Below are 22,706 nucleotides of genomic sequence, written 5' to 3'. Positions count from 1 at the left end.
CTGGGTCCCTCAGTGTCTCACGTGTGGATTCTCTCCTGCAAACAGTTTTGGGGGGCCCAACTAACATTAGAATACAAACAGCATTAGGCTAAACCCGCTGTAGGTCTTCATGATTACACAGCAAGCTATATTCTATATATTCTATATCCTATATTTTATATTCTATATTCTATATTCTATAGCTCACGGTGCTGGTGTGAATTTCATTGTGGCTGTGTTTTGTTGGATCCAGGAATAAGTTAAAGTTTTACAATTCTTTCTCTAAGAATTTGCCTCGTGCTTGTAAGCAATTAAGTCATTGTTGCTAACATTCGAGTGCATGCTTACCGTTGTGCTTAGGGCTTTAGTGGAACCAGGAAAGCACGACTCATTAAACTCTGCTTAGCCAGCCCCGCCCAGTGTAAGGGAGGCATCTCTAGCCCTGGAGGAGTGCAGTTCCTCTAGTTCTGGGTGCATCTCTCAGTGACTGTAGCATCAGTTTAAAGGTAGCTAGGGCCTGGGCCTGGGGGATAGCTCAACTAGAAAAGGCACCTGTCACCAAACCTGACATTGACCTGAGTTCAGTCTGCAACCCCACAGGGTGGAAGGAGAGGACCAGTGTTTGGTAATTGTTCTCTGACCTTGCTATGACCCTTGCACTCGCACGCGCGTGTGCGCACGTGCACACACAAGCACACACACACACACAATTAAGATAGGTCCTTTGCTACTGACCTCCAGATACAACAGAGGGAGATGTGGAACAGTTGATGGATGGGGCTGAAAGAAATGGTTGTCACTTATAAATGGGGCTCAGGCTAGACTGCTTTAGTAAGCAATGCTTGTTTCTCATCTCATGGAAAGCCTGCACAGCACTGACCAGAATCCCAGCACTTAGCAGACGAAAGAAGGAGGCTCAGGAACTGGAAGCCCATGGAGTACATGAGCTTTTGTTTCAGAAAATTGACTGAATACACACACACACACACACACACACACACACACACACACACATCCCTCTTATTTAACCTTTTTTTCTGGCATGCTATATTTTTAATGAGACTTTACATCCTTTACTTTCTTCTTTTTTTGGGGGGGAGGGGTGGGGGACGGGTGGGGGGAGGTTTATTTGTCTTTATGTTTGTCTTAGTTAGGGTTTTACTGCTGTGAATAGACACCATGACTGAGGCAACTCTTATAAGGACAACATTTAATTGGAGCTGGCTTACAGGTTCAGAGGTTCAGTTCATTATCATCAAGGCGGGAGCATAGCAGCATCCAGGCAGACATGGTGCAGGAGGAGCTGAGAGTTCTACATCTTCATCTGAAGGCTGCTAGCAGAATACTTGCTTCCAGGCAGCTAGAAAGAGGGTCTTAAAGCCCACACCCACAGTGACACCCTGCTCCAACAAGGCCACACCTCCAAATAGTGCCACTCCTTGAGCCAAGCAAATACAATATGTATGAGGGTTTTGCTTGTGTGTAGCTGTGTGCACCATATGCGTGCATCGTACCCATAGGCCAGAAGAGGGCCCCAGATACCCTGAGACAAGAGTTACTCATGGTTGTATCAGGGTTGTAAGCTGGGAATCAAACCCAGGTTCTCTGGAAGAGCAGCTAATGTAAACACTGAGCCATCTCCAGCCCCTCTTTATATTTTGAGACAAGGTCTTTATGTAGGTCAGGCTGCCCTCAAACTCAATGGGACTCCTGCTGCTTTCATCTTTTATCCTAAAATTAACACCAGCCTGGAGCGTTGTTTACTGAGATAACGTCTAATAGTGTAGCCCAGTCTTAATTGGAACCTGCGTCTTTCCTACCTCAGCCTGTGAAGGCTGGAATTAGTAAAACAGCAACAACAAAAGTAATCATATTCATATTTGTGATTTGAGTGAGTGTGTGTGTGAGTGTGTGTGTGTGTGAGTGTGTGTGAGTGTGTGTGTGTGTGTGTGCCCATCCTGGAAGGAAAGACATTATAGATATTATTTCTCTTCGGTAGAAGGACATAATAGAATTTATATTCATCTTCTTTTTGGTGTTTTAAAGTCTTCAGAGAGGAAAATGTATCACAAAAGAGTCCTTAAATTTTTCATGGCTTAGCTGCATGGTGGTAGCACATACTTTTAATCCTAGCACTCAGGAGGCAGAGGCAGGTGGATCTCTGTGAGTTCAAGACCAGCTTGGTTTATAGAGTGAGTTCCAGGACAGCTAGGGCTACAACAGAAAAGCCATCTCAAAAAACCAAAATTAAGAAGAAAAAAAAAAACAAACAAACAAACAAAGTTTCATGGCTTTATTTCATATTTTGGTTTTGAGCTCCTTGCTTGCGTCTGTTGTAGCTGTGTGTAGACTTGCAATGTAGGAGAAGCCAAGAGTAGCTTATTGTTATTCTAAAGAGTCAGCACAACATGATTATGAGACTTCTGGGAAGCCTGGTATTTGCATGTCCGAGGTGTGCTGGGTTACGCTCTCTGTAGTAATGGTACTACAGTTAGCAGGAAGTGACCAGTGACATGGGAATGACCAACTCAAAACCCTTTTCAAGCTAGGTATGGTGGCCCATGCCTGGGATCCCAGCACTCAAAGGTAGAGGCAGCAAGATTTTGAATTTTAGGTCAGTCTGTGCTATCTGGTGAGTTCTAGGTTAACCTGAGTACAGGGTACAGAATCAAAGCAAAAGCCTTCTCTGTTAAGATATACCTCATCTTTGAGCTGAATTGATTTGCCTAGCATTCGTCAAGCGCTGACTTTCATCCTCAGTACCTCACAGACTCTGTATAGTGGTTCACATCTATAAGGGAGGTAGAGGAGATCAAGGTTATCCTTAGCTACACTATGAATTCTGGGCCAGCCTGGGCTACAAGATACCCTGTCTCAAAAATAAATAACAGAAAAACATAGCTTATCCTTCTCTATCATTTCTTGAATAAAAATTTCAGTAGTTAGCTGCAGACCTCACCCATGCTGCCTTGGTGGCTTTCCAAGTCCTACCCTGACCCTCCTGTCAGGCAGACACTCTGTTTTAGGTAGGCTTTCCGTTGCTGTGAAGAGATACCATGACCAAAGCAACTCCCGTTAAGTGACAACATTTAACTGGGGCTGGCTACAGTCTCAGAGTTTCAGTTCATTCTCATCCTAGCAGAAAGCATAGCAGTGTCCAGGCAGACACAGTGCTGGTAAAGGAGCCAAGAGTTCTGTGTCTTTATCCAAAGGCAGCCATGAAAGTCTGTCTCGTCCACGGTAGGTAGAGCTTGAGCATAGAGACCTCAAAGCCCACCCCCACAGTGACACACTTCCTCCAACAATGGCAGACTTTTTCCAACGAGGATACACCTCTTAAATAGTGTGGGCCAAGCATTCAAACATAATAGTCTATGGGGGCCAAACATATTCAAACCACCACACACTCTGTGTTCAAGTATTCTAGGTTCTATTCCCAGCTTTTGTCTTAGCTATGACATTATCTTTTTAAGGAGTAAAGAAGGAATGTGTTTTTTGATTCCAAGGAACCTGAACAAACGACAGTGACTCAGCACTTGGTTCTCTGTGATAGATCTTTGTTTTCCTTTTGGTGATTAACTTGGGGTGAGTTGGCTTGCAGTTAGAAAAGTTACAAATTACAGGATAATTCATTGTAAGCAGGCAAATGCCTCTACAGGGAGAGACAAGTGTCCTTTCCCACTTGGTACTTTGTTTCTTCCCCTACTCCTCTTCTTTTTCCTACTTCTATCTTGTGTGTCTGTCTGTCTGTCTGTCTGTCTGTCTGTCTGTCTTCTATCTGTCTCCCCATCCCTCCTTCTCCCTCCCCACCACCGTTCTTTGTAACACAGGGTCTATGTAGCCTGAATGTTCCCCGTAGACCAGGCTGTCCTCAAACTCAGAGAACTCTGCCTTCTGAGTGCCGGAATTAAAAGTGTATATACTACCACACTCATCTCAGCTCTCTGAGACAGGAACGTATGCAGCCCAGGCTAGCCCTGAACTTGCTATGTAGTTGAGGCTTGAGTGTCTTATCTTCGTTTCTCTCCCAGGTGCTAAAATTACAGGCATTTCCCACAATGCCAGGCTGAGGTTTCCAATATATATATACTTGCTCTTGAATTTTCAACATGTTAAATACCAAGTCCATCTGTGTTTTATTTATTTATTTTTCTTTCTCATTACTGTATCTTAGACTTCCTCTGGCTTGGAATGTGGGGTGTGTGTATATGTACGTATACACAAACATCCAGCTCAAAGCTTTAATGGCTACTTGTTTAGTGATGTAAATATTCTTTATTAATGTATGTGCTGATCGACATTTAGGGCAAGACCCTTGTTTTGCTATTACAAATGCTAAAATGGACATCCAGGGACCAGCGCCATTGGAAAACAACCTTTGCATACAAAATGCAAGTTGTACCATTTCACAGTTTTTCATACAGTCAATTTCTTCTAAATTTACTCCTTAAACAAGGAACAGTTTAGGCCTCTGAATCTGCTCGGCCCCTTCAGCTTCCAGTATCTCTCAGCACAGACTCCATCTAGAAACGTGGACCACTTTGCAAATTTCCGTGTCCTTCCTGCCCAGGGTCCATGCTAATCTCCACATCGTTCCATCTTTAGCATTCTGCTGCCCCCCAAATATGATAACACCCATGCTTTCTTTATTAGATAATAAGCAGCCCTCACCCATTATGGTAGTCCACTGATAAGCATAAGAGATTTCTCCAGCTTGTAATTAGCTTGGAAGACTCTCAATTTGCTTTCATCTATAGAGCATTCTCATTCCTTATGCTTCTGTGCAATTTAACAAGCATGTTATAGCTAAGCGAACGGTCGTTTTTATTTGCTACGGAGCACACTGGCAGCAGCTTGCCATTCTGCAGAAAATGGGTTTGTCTCCGTTCCTTCCTCCTGAGGTTTCCTTCGCCTAAGCTGCCTACGGGGCCTCCCCACTCAGTGGAAAGGGCCTATGCTGGGGCCATGAAGGTGTGGACTGAGTCCTCAAGGATGCTACTTCTTCCTAGGGTGTGTGGCCGAACTTGTGTGCTTCTCGCTGCAGACTGGATGGAAGATTCTTAGAGTACACGTGTAGCGAGCTGTGCTGGGTTTTATCCTGATGCATGACTAAGCAGGTGAAGGGTGATGCCTTAGCCTTGGCATGGTTTCAGCATTTCCTTAGGTTATGGAACATATATAAATATAATTCCATATGTCAGCCAGTAATTTTAGGCTGTGAGATGTATTTATTGCCCACTTGGTTCTTGCTATGTCATTATCTACTTTGAAGCTGTGGTCCAAGCTGGGCATGCTGTTGTTGCACACTTATTATCTCAGCACTTGGGAAGTAAAGGCAGGAGGATTCAGAGTTCAAGGTTATTTTTTTCCAGTTATATAACAAATTCAAGGCCAGTCCGAGGGATATGGAACCCGGTCCAAATGAAACAAGAAAATTCTCATGCTTTTTTTAAAAAAAAAAAAAATTTAAAAAGTATTTTTAACTGCCTTACAGTGGTGGCACACACGTTTAATTCCAGCTCAGAGGGCAGAGATAGGAGGATTTGTGAGTTTGAGGCCAGTCTGATCTCCAGAGAGAGTTCCAGGTCAGCCATGGCTACATAGCGAAACCCTGTCTTGAAAAATCATAAGATGGGGCTGGAGAGATGGCTCAGCGGTTAAGAGCACTGACTGTTATTCCAGAGGTCATGAGTTCAATTCCCAGCAACCACATGGTAGCTCACAACCATCTGTAATGGGGTCTGATGTCCTCTTCTGGTGTGTGTGTGTGTGTGTGTGTGTGTGTGTGTGTGTGTGTGTGTGTGTAAAGACAGCTGCAGTGTACTCATATAAATAAAAATAAATAAAAAAAAGAAAAACCAAAAGAAAAAAAAAACCCTGTGTGTGTATGTATGTGTGCATGTATAGGTATGTGCACATGAATTCAGATGCCCTTAGGGGCCAAAAATATTAGATCTTTGTGGAGCTAGAATTAGATTGTGAGCTGTTTGACATGGGTGCTGGGGACAGAATTTGGGTCCTCTGAAAAAGCAACTTACAAACATTGAGTTTATCTCTCCATTTCCCTATCTTACCAGTATTTTCAGTTACGTTTATTTCTAGGGGGCAGTTAGGGGAAGAGCCTGTGTGTGTGCCCGCAAGCATCTGTGCATTATTGTATGCACGTGGAAGTCAGAAGGAAACTTGAGGGAGTGAGTTCTTTCCTACCATGTGGGTCCTGAAGATTAAACACGAGTCCTCAGACTTGGCAGCAAACACCTTTATCCACTGAGCCATCTTGCTGGCCATAATGTGTAAATTAAAGATTACTAATACTCTGTACATATTAATTAATGATGGAAATTAATACAGTGGCAATTATTCCTTAACTAGCTAGTTTCCCAAATAATCACACAGAGACTTTTTACTATTTCAAGGCTTAGACCTTAGCTGGGCAGATTGTCACCTAGCTTGTTTAGATTAAACCGATTACCTAGCCCCAGCCAGCTACGTGCTTAGTCATACCTTCCAGGCCCATAGACCCTAACTCAACCCACCGTTACCCTTTATTTATCATGGGGCTGGGGGAAACATACGCTCTCCTCCCAGGATTTGTATGTGGTCCATTGTGTCTAAAACAGTGGTTCTCAAACTGTAGGTCGCGACCCCCTTCACAGGTGTCTCCTAAGCCCGTCAGAAACACGGATATTTACAAAATTACGGTTATGAAGTATCGACAAAATAATTTTACTGTTGGGGGTGGGGGTGGGTCACCACAACATGAGGACATGTGTGAAGTTGGGACTCAGTATCTCTCATTTCCTTTTTTGTTTTTTTACCCCCAACCCCCACACATATTTGTCCAGTTGTTTATTTGTTTGTTCTCCAGGATTTGTTTCACTTTCTTTCCAAACACTACTCCATGGATTGCTCTACCAAACTCTTTGTTGTCTGGGAACTTGTATCCCCGTTTTACAGTACGAAATCTGAGGTACAGCCTGGCTAGGGAAGTGGCTTGTGCAAGGTGGTGAAGGCTAGATTTGAACCCAGCCTACCCAATGTTTCTTTCCCTCTGGGCTTAGTGCTTGACAATGGAGAACAGGAAGCCTCTCAACTCCATCCTGCTAGCCCAGGCTCTCCCCTCATGCCCCTTTATTCAGGAGCCCACTGCCTGCCCCCTGGCTTCCTGCAGTTAGTTGCTTCCATCTCGCTATTGCCAGGCTCGTTTGTAGACTTTTCGAGTGTGTTGATTGGTGGATGTTACCTAGTAACGCTGTACTAGTCTCCTGCACTGCCATATCCTCTGGCAGGTTTTAGGTCCGGAATATCTCCCTTCAGCCTTCTTCTCCTTGCATCTCCCAAGATGACTTTCACCTGAACAGCTTAGCTCCTTAGGTCAGCCACGTGCGGCTGTGGGGACCCATCAGAGCAGTAAATCACGTGTCTAATAATAGCCAGAGAGTTGAAGAATTGGAGGTTTGGGGAAAATGATGGTTTGGGTTGCAAAGTTCTGAGACTTTATTTCTCTTTGTCTGCTTGCTGTTACTGTAACATAGCTCCTAGCGCACTCTCGGTCCTGCCCAGCCCGGTGCCCTTTGCAGTACACTCAGCAAACCCCATCTCTTTCTAAAAACTCTAAGGGGTAGGGATAAAAGGGATTACTGGGTTCATAATTCTGGTTGCTGGAGAATCCCAGCAACACGGAGGTGACTTCTTCACAAAGACTCCCAGACTGCTTTGCAATGTGTTGGAGAAACAGAGGCAGAGTGGAGTCAAGCACCGGGGAAGGGGCTTGCTGTGATCATTCAAGGGAAACGCACATGGATCAGTTCCCGAGGTGTAACTTCTATAACCTAACTACCTCCTCCTAGACTCTACTTCTACAACGTGGCTACACTGGGTACCAAGTTTCTTGAACGGACTCAAGTCTTATCTGTACTATAGCAAGAACGGTGCTGAAGAGATCACGGTCCGGGAATCAACAGAGTCGGGGATGTTGCGGGCACCAAGTCAAGCTAATGGCCCATCATAAAACATTGCGGGTCCACACAAACTTACCTGCTTCCTAAGGACAAAACTGCTCTCATTATTGTGCCGATGGATACTGTGACGGCTAGCTTTAGTTGTTGTCAGCTTCGCATAACCGAGAGTCACCTTGGAAGTTTCTCAAAGAGTTTTTCCTCAAAGATTGTCTACATTGGGTTGTGCTGCGGGGAAATCTGTTGGGGATTATTTTGACTAATGTGGGAAGACCCAACCCACTGGGAGTGGAAATATTTCCCACATAGAGGTCCCGAGCTGTAAAAGAGCAAAACTGAGCATGCCTCTCTCTCTCTCTCTCTCTCTCTCTCTCTCTCTCTCTCTCTCTCTCTCTCTCTCTCTCTCTCTCTCACACACACACACACACACACACACACACACACACACACCTTAAAAGATTAATAAAACCACCAAATCAAATGTTACTTTGGCCTCCTGTTCTGGACAGTGCTGGTCCCCCACTTCCTAGATTTGTGTGGGTTGGTTTTGTAACCTGTCCCCCAACCCTCCCCCATCCCTGCCTCCTCAATCCAGCAAGTCAATCCCCCTGCTTCTCTTCTTTTCAGTTACTCCCTTTAGGCCCGCCCCTTCTGTAAACTTGGGGGCACCTACATTCTGATTTGCCGGACTAAGAAAAGCTGTTACCAGAGAAACCGAGAACAGTGTAAGATGATTTATAGGAGGAACCACTGTCAACATCTCTAAGAGCCAGTGGGTTGATGTATAAAAGCCTTCTCTCCCACTGCCCAGTCTAGTAAATCTTGACTGTGCCTAAGGTTGCAGGACTGGATGCTGGCCACTTTTATTTTGATTTGCAGCAGCCTGGATTCTATGAAGTACAAACCTAAGAACACGTGTCAGTGGATCCAATTCCAATTCATCATTTTAATTTTAATAAACATTGAAGTGTAGTCACCAAGATGGCATCCTTCTGGTCCATTATCAGAGCTAAATATATAATTATTTTATTAAAGAATCCATGCGATGGTGTGTAGGACACTTTGCTTCTTCTTTCCCCACCAAAGGAATCTTTTCTCGAAGTCCTTGGGAATGTTTTCACATGACCCTGTAGGCCACCTGGCCACCCGCTCACTCACTCCACGGCATGCTTTGCTGAGTGCCTGCTAACTTACTTTCAGGGAGAGGGCTGGCCATGGGACTCCTACTTAGCCGACTTTGGAAGGAATAAAAGTCAGAGATGCTTAATCAGTTGAGAAGCAGTCTAGAATCCAGCATAGACACTTTGGGCAATCCTCTCATGGCTCTTGGTGAATTAGCAATTTGCTGTTTTCTTTGTGCTAGAACTGTTCAGTGCATTAGATGATGATGGTACAGCACTTGTGCACTCCTGGGACAATCACATTCTCCTAGACAGGTGAATCCTTTTGCATTAAATGCATGCAGTCTGTAGAAAACAAGACAAGCAATTTCTCATGTTATTTCCTTCTCAATGGAAACATGGCACACAGAAGAGAATTGAAGCGGGCGGTTGGGGGAGGGGATGGGGCACAATACATTCTAAGTGGGATAAAAGGAAAAGACAGCAATTCCTCCATGAAGAGGTCTCAAAAACCACTGAATTTTTCTTAGGGTGGGTGGCTTTTATTTTTCTTACATGTTGCAAGGATTGAGCTAATTTGGGAGCAAACTTCTGTTCCCCTTTCTGCATATTGCAACCAACAGCATATGAAGAACCTCCAAAAAATGGTGGTGCCTGCTGCCCTGGGCTGCTGAGAACTATGGAGCAGCCTTTTGCAGTCAGGGAAGACTTTAGTATGGGAGACGCCAGTGTGCTCATCCTTGCCATCTCTGCTTTCTGTCCTAGGTGGAGATGGGCATCCTGCAGAGTTTGAACTCTGTGTATTTTCCACATTCTCCATCTCTCGGTGGTGAAGTTTTTATCTTTTAAAAACTATAAATATTTTTAGTGATTCTTTGAACGATCCATCCGTACGTGCAATGCAGTTTGATCATGTTCACTTGGTGAAGTTACTGGCACCTGTGTTAGGGATGTCTTGCCTCTTCTAGACAGGATCTTGTGTGGTACCTCATCTGTTCTCATTCTGTGGGTCTCCACCCTGGAGGCGGGCAGGGGTGTTGAACGACCCTTGCACAGGGATGGCCTAAAACCATTGGAAATATTAGATATTTATATTATGATTCATAACGGTAAGAAAATGACAGTTGTGAAGTAGCAACGAAAGTAATTTAATGGTTGGGGGTCACCACCACATGAAGAACTGTATGAAAGGGTCACAGCATCAGGAAGGTTGAGAACCACGGCGAGAGATGATGGATAGCCTTGAACATGCCTCTAAGGGCTGGATGGCAAGTATGTGACACCACCCTTGGTTTGGGGACATGCCTTTGATAAGAAACTGCATTGGCATTTACAGTTTCTCATACTTTGGTTGGTCATGGTTGGGACACACCTGTTTTTGTTTGTTTGGTTTGGTTTATTTTAGTTTTCAAGACAGGGTTTCTCTTTGTAGCTCTGGCTATCCTGGAACTCATTCTGTAGACCAGGCTGGCCTCAAATTTATAGAGATCCCTCTGCCTCTGCCTCCCCAGTATTAGGATTAAAGGCAAGGGCCACCATTGACCAGCTGGTGCACACCCTTAATCCCAGAATTTGCGAGGCAGAGGCAGGTAGATCTTTGTGAGCTCAAAGCCAGCCTGTCTCAAAAACTTTTTGTTTTTTTAAAACTTTAAAATTTAAACTTCACTGGGGATGCCACTGGCTTTTGGGTGTGTGTGTGTGTGTGTGTGTGTGTGTTTTGTATTTTTTTTCCAGTTAAAACTTTATGTCAACCCATGATTGTAGGTTTTCCATGGCACACAGTGAATTTCAAAAAAAAAATTTTTATAATCAAATTTACTAGGTAGCAACGGAATGTAATTATTTTACTATGGAGTGGCAGATTCCTTTGAGAAAAGCCACCACTGAAGTACTTGGCTGTGATGTGCATGTGGCAGTTAAGTGAGAATTTAGGTCTTTACTCTGACATCTGCACCAGATAGATCCTGTTAAGAACTCCCTCGTACAGGGCTCAAAAGAAACCCAGAATGCGTGTTACCAGAATTGTGTGAAATGTCTCTGCAACCTAATTTGTGTCTTGGGACTATTTGATGCTTACATTTTACTTATTTTGTGTGTGTCTGAAGGTGAGCACACATGCCACAGCATATGCCGTTGAAATCGGAGGACAACTTTTGGGTGTTGGTTTTCTCCACCCACATTGTTGGTCTTGGCAACCAAACTTAAGTTATCAGGCTTGGTGTCAGCTAAACTACCTCGACACCCGATTTTATATTATTGGTAGAGTTTCATCATCAACAGCTCACCATATGGTTTGTTTGCTTTGATCTCAACAATCCACCTGCCTCCGTGTCCTGGGTGCTAGGATTACAGGTGCACACCCCCATTTTAGCTCACGGCCACCGTTTTCATTTTTCCATCAGTTCATAGTAATACTTTGCTGCCTTTTGTGTTTAGGGTGGATGGTGGCCCTTGGTTTGTCCTGGATAGCTTGTATGTATGTTCAGCAGCTCTGAACTCACCTATGGCATTCATGATAGGGGTCATGATAGTAGTTCACAAAGCTCTGTCTGTGTCTTCCTGTTCTGTTGCTGCGGAGAGACACCATGGCCGTGGTGACTTACAATAGAAGGCATTTAATTGAGGGATTGATTACAGTTTCTGACGGTGAGCTTATCACAGTAGGGAGCATGGCAGCAGGCAGGCAGGCATGGCGCTGGAGCAGTGGCTGAGAGCTTCCATACTAATAATCCACAGACAACATGCAGAGAGAGAGAGAGAGAGAGAGAGAGAGAGAGAGAGAGAGAGAGAGAGAGAGAGCTGGATCTAGTCCTGGTATAAGCTTTTGAAACCTTGAAGTCCATCCCCAGTAACCCACCTCCTCCACAAGACCACTCCTCTTAAACAGTTTGACCAACTAGGGACCAAACATTCAAATATATGAGCCTATCTTATTCCAACACCCCAAGATCTGTAGTATGTGCTCTCTGATTGGATGAAACCCCAGAATTGAAATTCAGTACCAAACCAAGAGGTTTCGGGGATATGAGATTCCTGGGCCCTCCTGTCTCCCGTCACCTCCCTGCTTCTTGTGGAGTTTCAGCATTACTTTGAAGTTTATGAGAGAGTAAACAACAAGACTGAGTTGTCCCCCTGCCCCTCACACAAAAAGTAAGGATCTTAAACCGTTGAACTGCTTAGTGTCCCCTGCTTAGTCTCCTCCACCCAACATGGACACCTGCTTCAACCTCAGCTCACTCAGATCAAGCTTCAAGCAAGTCAGAATGTATCCAGAGATTAAGAGTTAGATCTTGCCGGGCGGTGGTGGCGCACGCCTTTAATCCCAGCACTTGGGAGGCAGAGGCAGGTGGATTTCTGAGTTCGAGGCCAGCCTTGTCTACAGAGTGAGTTCCAGGATAGCCAGGACTACACAGAGAAACCCTGTCTCAAAAAACCAAAAAAAAAAAAAAGAAAAAAAAAAGAGTTAGATCTCTGATAGGCAGACAGGCAGTAAAAGGGGGCTGCAAATAGACAATAAAGATGGTAAACTTTGAGCTTCTTCCTCACCTTTCTAATGAGAGACAAAAGCCTGGCAGCCTGTTTTCTGTTTCTCAGGCAGTGGACCCACCTGAAATGCTCAAGGCTGGGTTAGGACATATTTACATCAAAGTTGTGTGTCCACAGCAGGGCAGGGATCAAGGATACCCCCTCATGTTTGTTTGCAGGTCTTGTGTAGTGTCTGATAGCGAGGGGGTACCTTTGGTGGGCCCATGCCAAGATGTACCCCTGAGAGTACATTCAACACATCTGGTGTAAGAGCGTGGGGAATGGGGAACTGAGGGAGAAAGGCCATCACATGAAGGAGATAGAGGCAGACAGACAGGCAGACCAGGAGACAGACAGAATGAGAGGGGAGGCGCAAAGGCAAAGGGGGGGGGGGGCACAGGAGAAGCCTGAGAAAGGAGGCAGAGAGGGGAATCTGGGGTGGGGGGCTTTTTATCCTCAGCACACCCCTAGTGCTCTTGGAAGCGGCAGATGATGACGTCACTGCTGCTAGGTCCCTGAGAGTAGGCCGATAAGATCGCCAGTATCCTAACAACGTCCACACAGAGGAAGATGCTCGAAGCATCAGGGATGTGGTTTTAGATTTACACACCTTTTTACGGTTGTGTTCCCTGAGCGTCTGTTCAACACGGACTGAGGTTATGGGTTTGCCAAATATTACAAGGGAGACGCCGTAAGGGCTGTCATCTCAGTGGGTTGCTGTTGCTGGTAGATAGTAGTTTTTATGTCCCTTGTCTCAAGCAGGGATCTTATAAATTCCCTTTGCCTGAAGTCAGTATGGTTGATCTCCCACCTAACCAGATTTAGAACTCTGTGTTTTCTTTTACATACTTTCCCAGAGAACCCAGAAGTTTTAATATTTTTAAAAAACACTTCTATCATTTAAAGTGTGTGTGTGTGTGTGTGTGTGTGTGTGTGTGTGTACTTGACTGAACACATATTTGAGTTAACACATATTTGAGTGTGTCCGTGGTCTCTTAGTTATGGCTGATGTTACCAGCTGAGACTCACCGGGAGTTCTTTGGACAAATAATCTCCGAAAATGCTACAGTGATTTTTCTCCACAGAGGCTCAGAATGCACATGAAGGGCCCTTTTAAACTTAAGTAAACAAGTTCAAGTCTGTGAAAGCTCGGTTTTCAAGCTGAGTGGAGCGCAGAGCCTTTCAGGCGGGCGCCCTGCACCCGCTGTGCTGATGGTTTTAGATCCCGGTTTGATAAAGGGCTGGGTTTTTAAGAGGTTTCATCTGTAGACAATGCTCCTAATTAGGTGACTTCACCATGGGGTCTGTTCGCATGAGCAATATTATGTTAATGACTTTCTAGGACATTCAACAGTTGGAATATTTGAAATGTTTGGCTGAAGAGAAAGTGAATTGTGCCTGCTAAGAGCAAACTGGTCATTTCGGTGGGTGTCTTGTAGCACTTTTTTTTCCCTCATGATAAAGATAAAGATGAGGTCTCCCTCCTCTCTGAAATTATGTTAAGAGATTTTCATGAATTTTACTGAAAATTACAAGAAAAAGAATATAGAGCATCCATAGAGTTGCCAAAGACGGTAGCTGCTTCAAGGGGCACTGACTGACCCCAGCTTGTGTTCTGGGCAGATAGCATCCTGGATCCTTCCTCAGATAATAAACGTGACACTAGTCAAAAGCAGCGGAGAAGTATCTCTCTGCTATGAAAATCAGAATTTTCACTTTTTTAAAAAAAAATTTATTTTTTAATTGTGTGGTGGTGGTGTGTGTACCAACATGTGTGGGTGCCAAAGGAGAACAGATCCTTTTGGGTTGGAGTTCTAAGTAGTTGTGAGCCACCCAACTGGGGGCTGGGACGAGCCCAGTCCTCTGAAAAAGCACAGGCAGTCTCAACTGCTGAGCCATCTCTGGAGCTCCCGGAAAATCAGAATTTCATACTAAGATTATATTTACATCTGCACAATCTGTTTTTCCTATGTCAATCAGGTGTTTAAATGGCTAAGTGGTGATTTGCATACGATCGTAGTCTGGTGGATGTTTGATTGAGGACGAGTCAGTACCACTGGTTCTAAGTGAGATCCTAGAAGTTAAGGCTCTGAAATGGGAGGCGTGTCCAGGGTGTAGACAGTGGGGCCAGGATGTTCCTGTGCAACGATGGGTTGTAAGTATCCTGTCTTCTGAATTCTTCAAAGCCACTCAGTAAGGAGGCTTTCTCTTGCTTCCGGTTTCATTCGCTGTACGTGTCTCTTGCTTCCGGTTTCATTCGCTGTACGTGAGGGGAAGAAAACAACCTGACTGTATAGAAAGCTCAGAACTCATGAGTGTGTGTGTGTTGGGGGTGTCGCCATGCTCAGGGGCGACTGCTTTATCTTAGCGGCCTGAGATAAGGACTTCCCAGATCTCTCTGGAGGTCACTGGAGTTTTCTACGGGTTTCTTCTCAGTTTCGTGTGGTTGGAGAGAGCTTTTGGCTCAGCAGCCTCATAATCCCCCCTGAAACCTAATAAGCGATCCGTTTATTGTCTTTGAAAGGTTTTTCTAGTTAGCACTGCTCCTCATGGCCTTCCCTTTCTTATTGCCTGAAGGTTAGTTTTCTTTAAATTCATGGAAGAGAAATACACGTCTCTTATTTTAAGAATTGCACCATAACCAAGAGCTTGATCATTTCATTATATTTTTAGATATATATTTATTTTTTTGGTATTTTAAATTTTATTCTTGGCTCAAAGTGCCATTGCCCATTGAGCCACATCACTCTGTGTGTGTGTACATGCTTTTTTCGCTTTGTTTGAGACAGGGTCTCTCTCTCTCCCCTTGGCATGAAGCTCACCAGTCAGGTAAGGCTGGCTGCAGAAATTCACCTGCTCGCTCTGCTTCCCTAACATCACCAACTCAGCTATCTCCTTAGTTGTTTCTCTCTCTCTCTCTCTCTCTCTCTCTCTCTCTCTCTCTCTCTCTCTCTCTACCTCCCTCCCTCTCCCTCTCTCCCCATGCCCCAGTTCATTTATTTTATGTACCTGCACACTGTAGGTGTCTTCAGACACACCAAAAGAGGCCATTGGATCCCATTACAGATGGTTGTGAGCCAGGATGTAGTTGCTGGGAATTGAACTCAGCACCTCTGGAAGAGCAGTCAGTGTTCTTAACTGCTGAGCCATCTCTCCAGCCCCTTTTCTGTTTAAAATAGAAAAAAAAGAAAGAAAGAAAGAAAGAAAGAAAGAAAGAAAGAAAGAAAGAAAGAAAGAAAGATTTATCAACTGTACTGAAGGGTTTTTTTGTGATTTTTTTTTAAAGATTTGTTTTTATTTGTGTGTGTCTGTGTGCGCGTGCGTGTGCATGCAAGCACCACATGTGTGTGAAGCCCATAGAAGTCAGAAGTCAGATCCCCTAGAGCTGGAGACATAGGAGGTACCTGAAGTAGGTTCTGAGAACTGAACTTGGGTCCGCTGGAAAAGTTCTTAACCTGAAATTTTCCAGTCTCCTGTATTGACTTTTTTTGGTTTTTCTGAGACAGGGTTTCTCTGTATAGCCCTGGCTGTCCTGGAACTCACTCTGTAGACTAGGCTAGCCTTGAACTCAGAAATCTGCCTACCTCTGTCTCCCAAGTGCTGGGATTAAAGGAGTGTGCCACCATTGCCCAGCGACATTGTATTAACTAGAAAGCTTTTTAGATTTATTTTGTTTATTTGTACAAGTATTTTGCTTGCATGTATGTATGTATATGTAAATCATGTGTGTGCCTGGTGACTGTGGAGATGAAGGGAAAGTTGAATCCCCTGGAACTAGAGTTATGGATGGTTGTGAGCTGTCATGTGGGTGCTGGGAATCAAACTCAGTCCTCTGCAAGAGCAACTTAGCCACTGAGCAGTCTTTTCAGCCCTCGAGTTATTATTACTTTTAAAAGAAAGTCTTGCTATATTAGCCCAGATTGGCCTAAAACTTTAATCCTCCTGCCTCTGTCTCCCCAGTGCAGATTTCATTGTCATCAAATGCGAGGACAATTTCACTAAAGAAAACATTTCTTACAACTCTGGAAAATCTAAAGACATGCTAGTTTTCTCATTGTTCTGGCAGAATATTTGACAGTAACATCTTAAATATGTCAGACTTTATTCTGCTAATGCTATTTTGTCAATACAAGAGGACAATTTGGAAGCGATGGCCTCAGCGTCATATATAAGAGCCAGAAAAGACTGGCCTAGAGCATATGTCTTCATTTGAACAAAAGGACTAGGACGTAAAGGGTCTCCAGTGTATGCTTTTATGACTTAGAGAATGTCCCAGATACTATTCATTTGAATTCCAGACAGTCTAAAAACAGAAACATGTATTAGGTCTTGATTTATAATTGGGAAAATGAGCTGAGGTGAGGTTTCAGAGCCTGGGGGAATGAGAACTTGACCTCAGAACTTACTTAGAGCTGCTATGCCCCATACTGTCTGATTGAAAACCCCCTGTGGTAGCTTGAATGGGAATTGTCCCCCATTGGCTAAGGTATCTGAATGCTTGGTCTCCAGTTGTTAGCTCTGTTTGGGTAGCTTTAGGAGGTGTGGCCTCTCGGGAAGAAATGCATCACTAGGAGGGGGCTCTCGAGTAGACAGCCTTACCTACTTCCAGGGACTTTCCTCTTTATGCTTGAAGTAAAAAGATGGGAGCCCTTAGCTTCTTCCCTGCCGCTTGAAATCATATGGAACCTTATGGCAAAATAAACTCTCTCTTCCTCAAGTTGTCTTTGGTCATGAAATTTTAGCAGAGCAACAGACAAGTCATATGTCCCCTCCCCAAACAACCAAAGGATAGAAACAAAACTTCAGGCCGTTCTCCTCCTTGAAATCAACCTCTGTGGCTCTCTCTCTCTTGCTCCAGAAGCTTAGAAAGCAGAGACGGTGGTTCCTCCTCATTTGCCAGATTACAGAAGCATTGGTCCAGAGCATGAACAACACATGTAGAGGTATTCACTTCACAGAAATACGCTTGACAAGTAATTTTGACAAGGATTTTACAGTTGACTTATTAGGATCTTAACCTATGTCAGGTGGTATTCTAGGGGTGCGTGTGCTGCTGATGATCATGAGGGTGGCCTATAGGTAAGTGCTTTGTCCATGGAGCTGTATCCCAGCCTTGGTTGGTATTTTGATGGATGACTTGATTGGGGGCATTAATAGGCTAAAGATGCTGAGAGAGACCATAGGGATAGAGGCACTTTAGACTCAACCGTAACGGTTGGGATAATCTTTTCCTCTGAGACAGGGTTTCTCTTGTGCAGCCCGGGCTGATGTGGAACTCACTCTGTAGTTCACTGTGTAGATCAGGCTGACTTCCAAATCAGAGATCCTCCTGCCTTTGCCTTCTGAACACTGGGATAAAAGGTGTGTGCCACCAAGCCCGGCTGGTTCTGCCCATCCACCCCCTCATTCTGATTATTTGTACATAGAATTTCTGGCCTCATAGGTATGGCAAATTACAAGAGTTGGGGCTGCCTTCTCTACGTGTGACAGATGCTGGGTCATCCCCAGCTGTGTGGGCCGTTCAGGAAGAATTTAAGGTAGAAAGATGGCTCCTGCTGAGGAGGCAGCTCCTCCAGCAGCCTCTCCTCCACCCTCAGCATCCTGAGAGCTGGCAGGTCCTTGTTCCTTGTGGATTTTGTTCATTGTTTTTTTGTTTGTCTGTTTGTTTTTGAGACAGGGTTTCTATGTGTAGTCCTGGCTATCCTGGAACTCACTCTGTAGTCCAGGCTGGCCTCGAACTCAGAAATCCGCCTGCCTCTGCCTCTCAAGTGCTGGGTTTAAAGGCGTGTGCCACCACCACCCGGCTTTGTTCATTGTTTAAGAAATGTATTAAAGGGCTTGATATCCCGCACAGAGAATTCAGGGCGAGCTCTAGATGGGTTTGTAATGAAGGAAGGGAAGAGAGAGTTGCCTGGTTCTTACTCTCGGACATCTTACAACTGTCTTGAATATCCCCGGATGTTCCTGGAGGAAGGCAAGGCTGTTGCTGGAAACATTTGAGAGGCTTGGTTATTTTAGTGTTGCCTTGCTGTAATATGGTAATACTTTACTGGGATAAACTCTGGCTGACCCGCCCAGAGGATATGAGCTCGAAAACACTTAGGGTTTTGATTTGGTCGGAGGAGGCGTCTTCACTTTTTGAATCGCAAATCCAGTGGGGAAGATTGGGTTTCTGGTTCTCATTGTGCTTATGGGGTGAGGGCTGTGTCTTTCTAGTCCAATTTTTGTCTCAAAAGAAATAAATGTATCCTTAATACTTTTAAGTCCAAGATGCGTGGGTAAAGAAGGAGTGAGAAAGCTCCAGAGAGGAAAAAAAGCTGGATTGACTTCTTTCTTGATTGAAAACCTTGAATTTCAAAATCACCTTTCTCCCTGACCCAGACGCCAGCAAACCTCATCTGGGTCCATTCACCCCTTCTCATCCTGCCCTGAGCTGAGTGTAAATCCTATATTCAGTGGGCCCATGAGTCCCAGGGAAAGGAGATACCTACTAAAGATGATTGATAGTTAGTGAGAAATTCTTCTCCAATATGTGGGACCAGTGCATATACTACAGTGTTGTGGTTGGGGGGAAAAAAGCAAATGCTGGTTTTGGAGGGGTGGTTGAGTGGCTAAGCAAATGCATTGCTTTTGCAAAGGAGCCAAGTTTGGCTCCAAGCACCCATCCATGCAGGAGGCTGCTCACAACCACCTTGAACTCCAGCTTCATGGGATCCAAAGTCTTGGGGACCTGAAAGCCCCTACACTCATAAGTATATATACACATGATTTTGAGAAAAGGTTAAGGCACATGCATGCTAATAAATAAATGTATGAGTTAGGCATGGTAGCCTATGCCTTTAATCCTAGTACTTGGGCAGGTAGATGAATCTCTTGAATTTGAGGCCAGCCTGGTCTACATAATGAGACCCTTTTCAAAAGCAAGCCAACCAATTAAAGGAAGAGGAGGAAGAAGAACAAAGTGAAAAATTGTTTGTTCACAGTTTACAATTAACCTATTGTGTATAGCATTAAAAGTGGGTTTATTTAGCACGTGTGGGCAGCAGAGACAGGCGTTTTCCTCCATAGCCAACTGGCTAGTTGGGTAAGCAAAATAGGTGATCTCTGGGTTTAGTGCAAGACCTTACTTCAGTAAGTAAACTGAAGAGTATCTGGGGAAGACATGCACTAGCAACCCCAGCCTCTAACAGACAGACAGACACACACACACACACACATACACAGAGAGAGAGAGAGAGACAGAGAGACAGAGAGACAGAGAGACAGAGACAGAGCACGATCTATCACCCTTCCTACACCCTTCCTGAGATCTCTGTTTAATTTCTTTTGGTGCTTGCAGTGTCTCATGGAGCTCAGGCTGGTTTTGAACCCCTAATTCTCCTGCCTCATTTCCCCCACTCCCAAGCACCCTAGATCACAGGTTTGTACCACCACCCCAACCACATCAAGACAGAGCCTAAGATTCTTTCAGTTGTCACACGTTCACCATAACATGTGATTCTGTCTCCCCGCTCCCCTTCCCTTCAGACTGCTAACTCAATCTGATCCAACCTTTGCCCAGCTCCAGTGCTATCCAGTTTTTGTGCTGGTGTTTTTTTTTTTTTTGCTGATGAGCTTTGTGGAGACGCCACCTCTCCTTTAACTTTATGTTTCATTTATAATTCCTATCTTTCATATTTTGGTAAGTGAACCCCTGAAACGGAACTGTAATCCGAGCATCTTGTCTAATAACTGGACTCAGCATGGGTATTCTGAAGCCGACGGCTCCGTCTGCAGTGTCAGTGTGTGGTGTTACTTCAGAGGAAATGCAAGCTGGAGAAGGTCTTTGTTGGGAGTAGAGAATAGCACTGTGAAATCAGTGCAGTACGCCTAAAGGCTTCTGCATCTAGAGGCCACCGAACTTTCCAGAATGAGCAGTACCTCTTTGTCCAGAGCTATCCATTGTCCCATGAGCAGTGACTGCATGGGGCTAGCTGAGTTTTGCCACTGGCCCTTCCTTCCCTCTTTCTTTTCAGTGTGTGTGCATGTGCATATGTGCACAGCAGATATGTGGAGGTCAGGGACAGCCTCTTGTTCCAGTCCTCAGTCACCTTTCACCTTCTGTTGGAGACAGGGCCTCTCGCTGTCCTGGAATGTCACCAAGCTGGCCCATGAGCTCCAACGATCTCCGTGTCTCCATTCCCCACCTTGACATCTCTGGGATTACAGACACGTGTCACCACACCTGGCTTTTCACATAAGGTCTGGGAATGCAAACAAATTCAGGTCTTAGGTTAGAAGGCACGTTCTTTAGAGACCGACCACCTTCCTCCCCTGTGTCCTCCGTTCTCACACAGCCTTTTCCAGGAGAAACTAGCTCTCAGCTCTTCCTCCTCCATAAAGCCCTGAACACCCCGAGCACCGCCTGGGACCATCTATTGCTATCACTTGCTCTGCAGAATTGCTTCATGGCACTTTTTATAGCTGCCACTTAGTAATTATGTGTTTGATCATCAGTTCTGAAGGATGGAGAGACGTTAAGAGCACTCACTGGCTCTTCTTCCAGAAGACCCAGTCTATGCCTCCAGTTCCAGGGGATCTGATATTCTCTTCTGTCCTTCTTGGGCACTACATGTATATGGTACACAGACATAGACATAGACATAGATGCAGGCAAAACACCTATATGCAGACAAATTTGGACATCGGCTCGAACTTAAGGATACCTTACTATTTATTTATAAGGCTCAGTTCTTTTTTCTAACCTGTATCTGGTCACACAAAGAAAGATGGTTTTATTTATTTGTTTAGTTTTAAAATGTTTTTAAAAAGCTGACTTGGGTCTTATGATTTTTAAAATAAATGTACTTATTTTAGGTGCGTGAGTGTTTTGCCTGCATGTATTAATGTTCACCATGCATGCCTTTTACCCTTCTAGAAGAGGCCATCAGACCCCTGGAACTGGAGTTCTGGATGGCTGTGAGTCCCCATGTGGTTGCTGGGAAGCAAACATGGGTCCTCTGTGAGAGCAGCCAGTGTTCTTAGCCCTAAGCCATCTTTCCAGCTCCATCCCTTCCTTCTTTAAAATTTTAACATTTATTTGTGTGTGCTGGTACATGCATGTGCATGAGGGCTGTAGTGCTCATGTGGAGGTCAAAGGATGATTCGTGGGGATCCAGTCTCCTTCTACCAGAGATCAAACTCAGGCCATTGGACTTGGCAGCACGTGCTGTGTGTTCCACAGAGCCAACTTTCCAGCCCAAGAGGTGGGCCTTACTAAAAGGTATTTTTAACAGATTTAAGAATAGATGTTAGTAGAAACAGAGGTGCTCAAGGGATACATCCAAGAATGTGGGTGTGGCCTTTAAAAACCCAGAGTCATTGGGATACTATTTTATAGTAACACACACACACACACCACTTATTTCTAGGGCCAGAGATGATAGATTTCTTCCCCAGCATATCAAGGCCCTGGATCCCCATCACTGCAAGAAAGAATAAAAAAAAGGGCAAGAAACAAGAAAAGTCTGGCTTCTGTGCTAGTATGTAAAACTCCGTGTGCTGGTTGAGACTCACCCAAACTCTTCACTGTAGTTTCTGAAACAGGGTCTTAAATAGCTGGTGGACAGAGGAATGAAGCATGGACTTGTGCAAACGCTTCACATACAAGGGCCAATCTTTTGGTGATGGGACATCATGCATCCATACAGTCACTGAATCTTTGAGATCTCTCATCTTCTTCATCACGGAACCTCCATTTTCCGTATTTCTCCATTTCATAGTTTATACACTGGAAGTTGAGGCATTGCTTTCAGCTTGCACTGGAGGTGGGGGGTGGGGCGGTATGGGACTGAGTTCATGTTTAAACGGCTTTGTCTTCCCCCACCAGCTCCCCCCACAGAAGAACGGTCAGCTGTCCAGTGTCAATGGCGTAGCTGAACAAGGAGATGTCAACATCAAAGAGGAAAACCAGGATGGGCAAGAGGAAGAAGTCATTGTTGAAGATGGTAAGATGTCCTTGCAGGCCAGGCTGGCTTTGGCAGGACACTGTGGGGAGCTGGAGGGCAGACTGCACTTGCAGTGAACCATGAACCCGCTTGTCACATACTGTCAACAGAAAACACTAGCGTATCGTACTGACTCA

The 22,706-nt window shown here is 44.7% G+C and overlaps 1 protein-coding gene across 2 annotated transcripts in view; it reads left to right on the top strand.

Moving 5' to 3' along the window:
* Akap12 (A-kinase anchoring protein 12) overlaps positions 1–22,706 on the top strand; it is a 90,723-nt gene that overhangs the window by 22,958 nt on the left and 45,059 nt on the right. Inside the window, exons 1-2 of one of the 2 annotated variants that reach the window (XM_076926778.1) lie at positions 15,380–15,412; positions 22,452–22,569. In XM_076926778.1, coding sequence (XP_076782893.1) covers positions 15,395–15,412; positions 22,452–22,569 — 136 coding nt within the window. In that variant the 5' untranslated portion in view covers positions 15,380–15,394. Of the gene's footprint in view, positions 1–15,379; positions 15,413–22,451; positions 22,570–22,706 lie in introns of those variants that run through there. The other variant, XM_076926777.1, reaches the window with a different exon arrangement.

The sequence above is a fragment of the Arvicanthis niloticus genome, chromosome 28 (assembly GCF_011762505.2).
Source record: "Arvicanthis niloticus isolate mArvNil1 chromosome 28, mArvNil1.pat.X, whole genome shotgun sequence".
Lineage (NCBI taxonomy): Eukaryota > Metazoa > Chordata > Mammalia > Rodentia > Muridae > Arvicanthis > Arvicanthis niloticus.
This window is presented reverse-complemented; position numbering and strand designations above follow the sequence as displayed.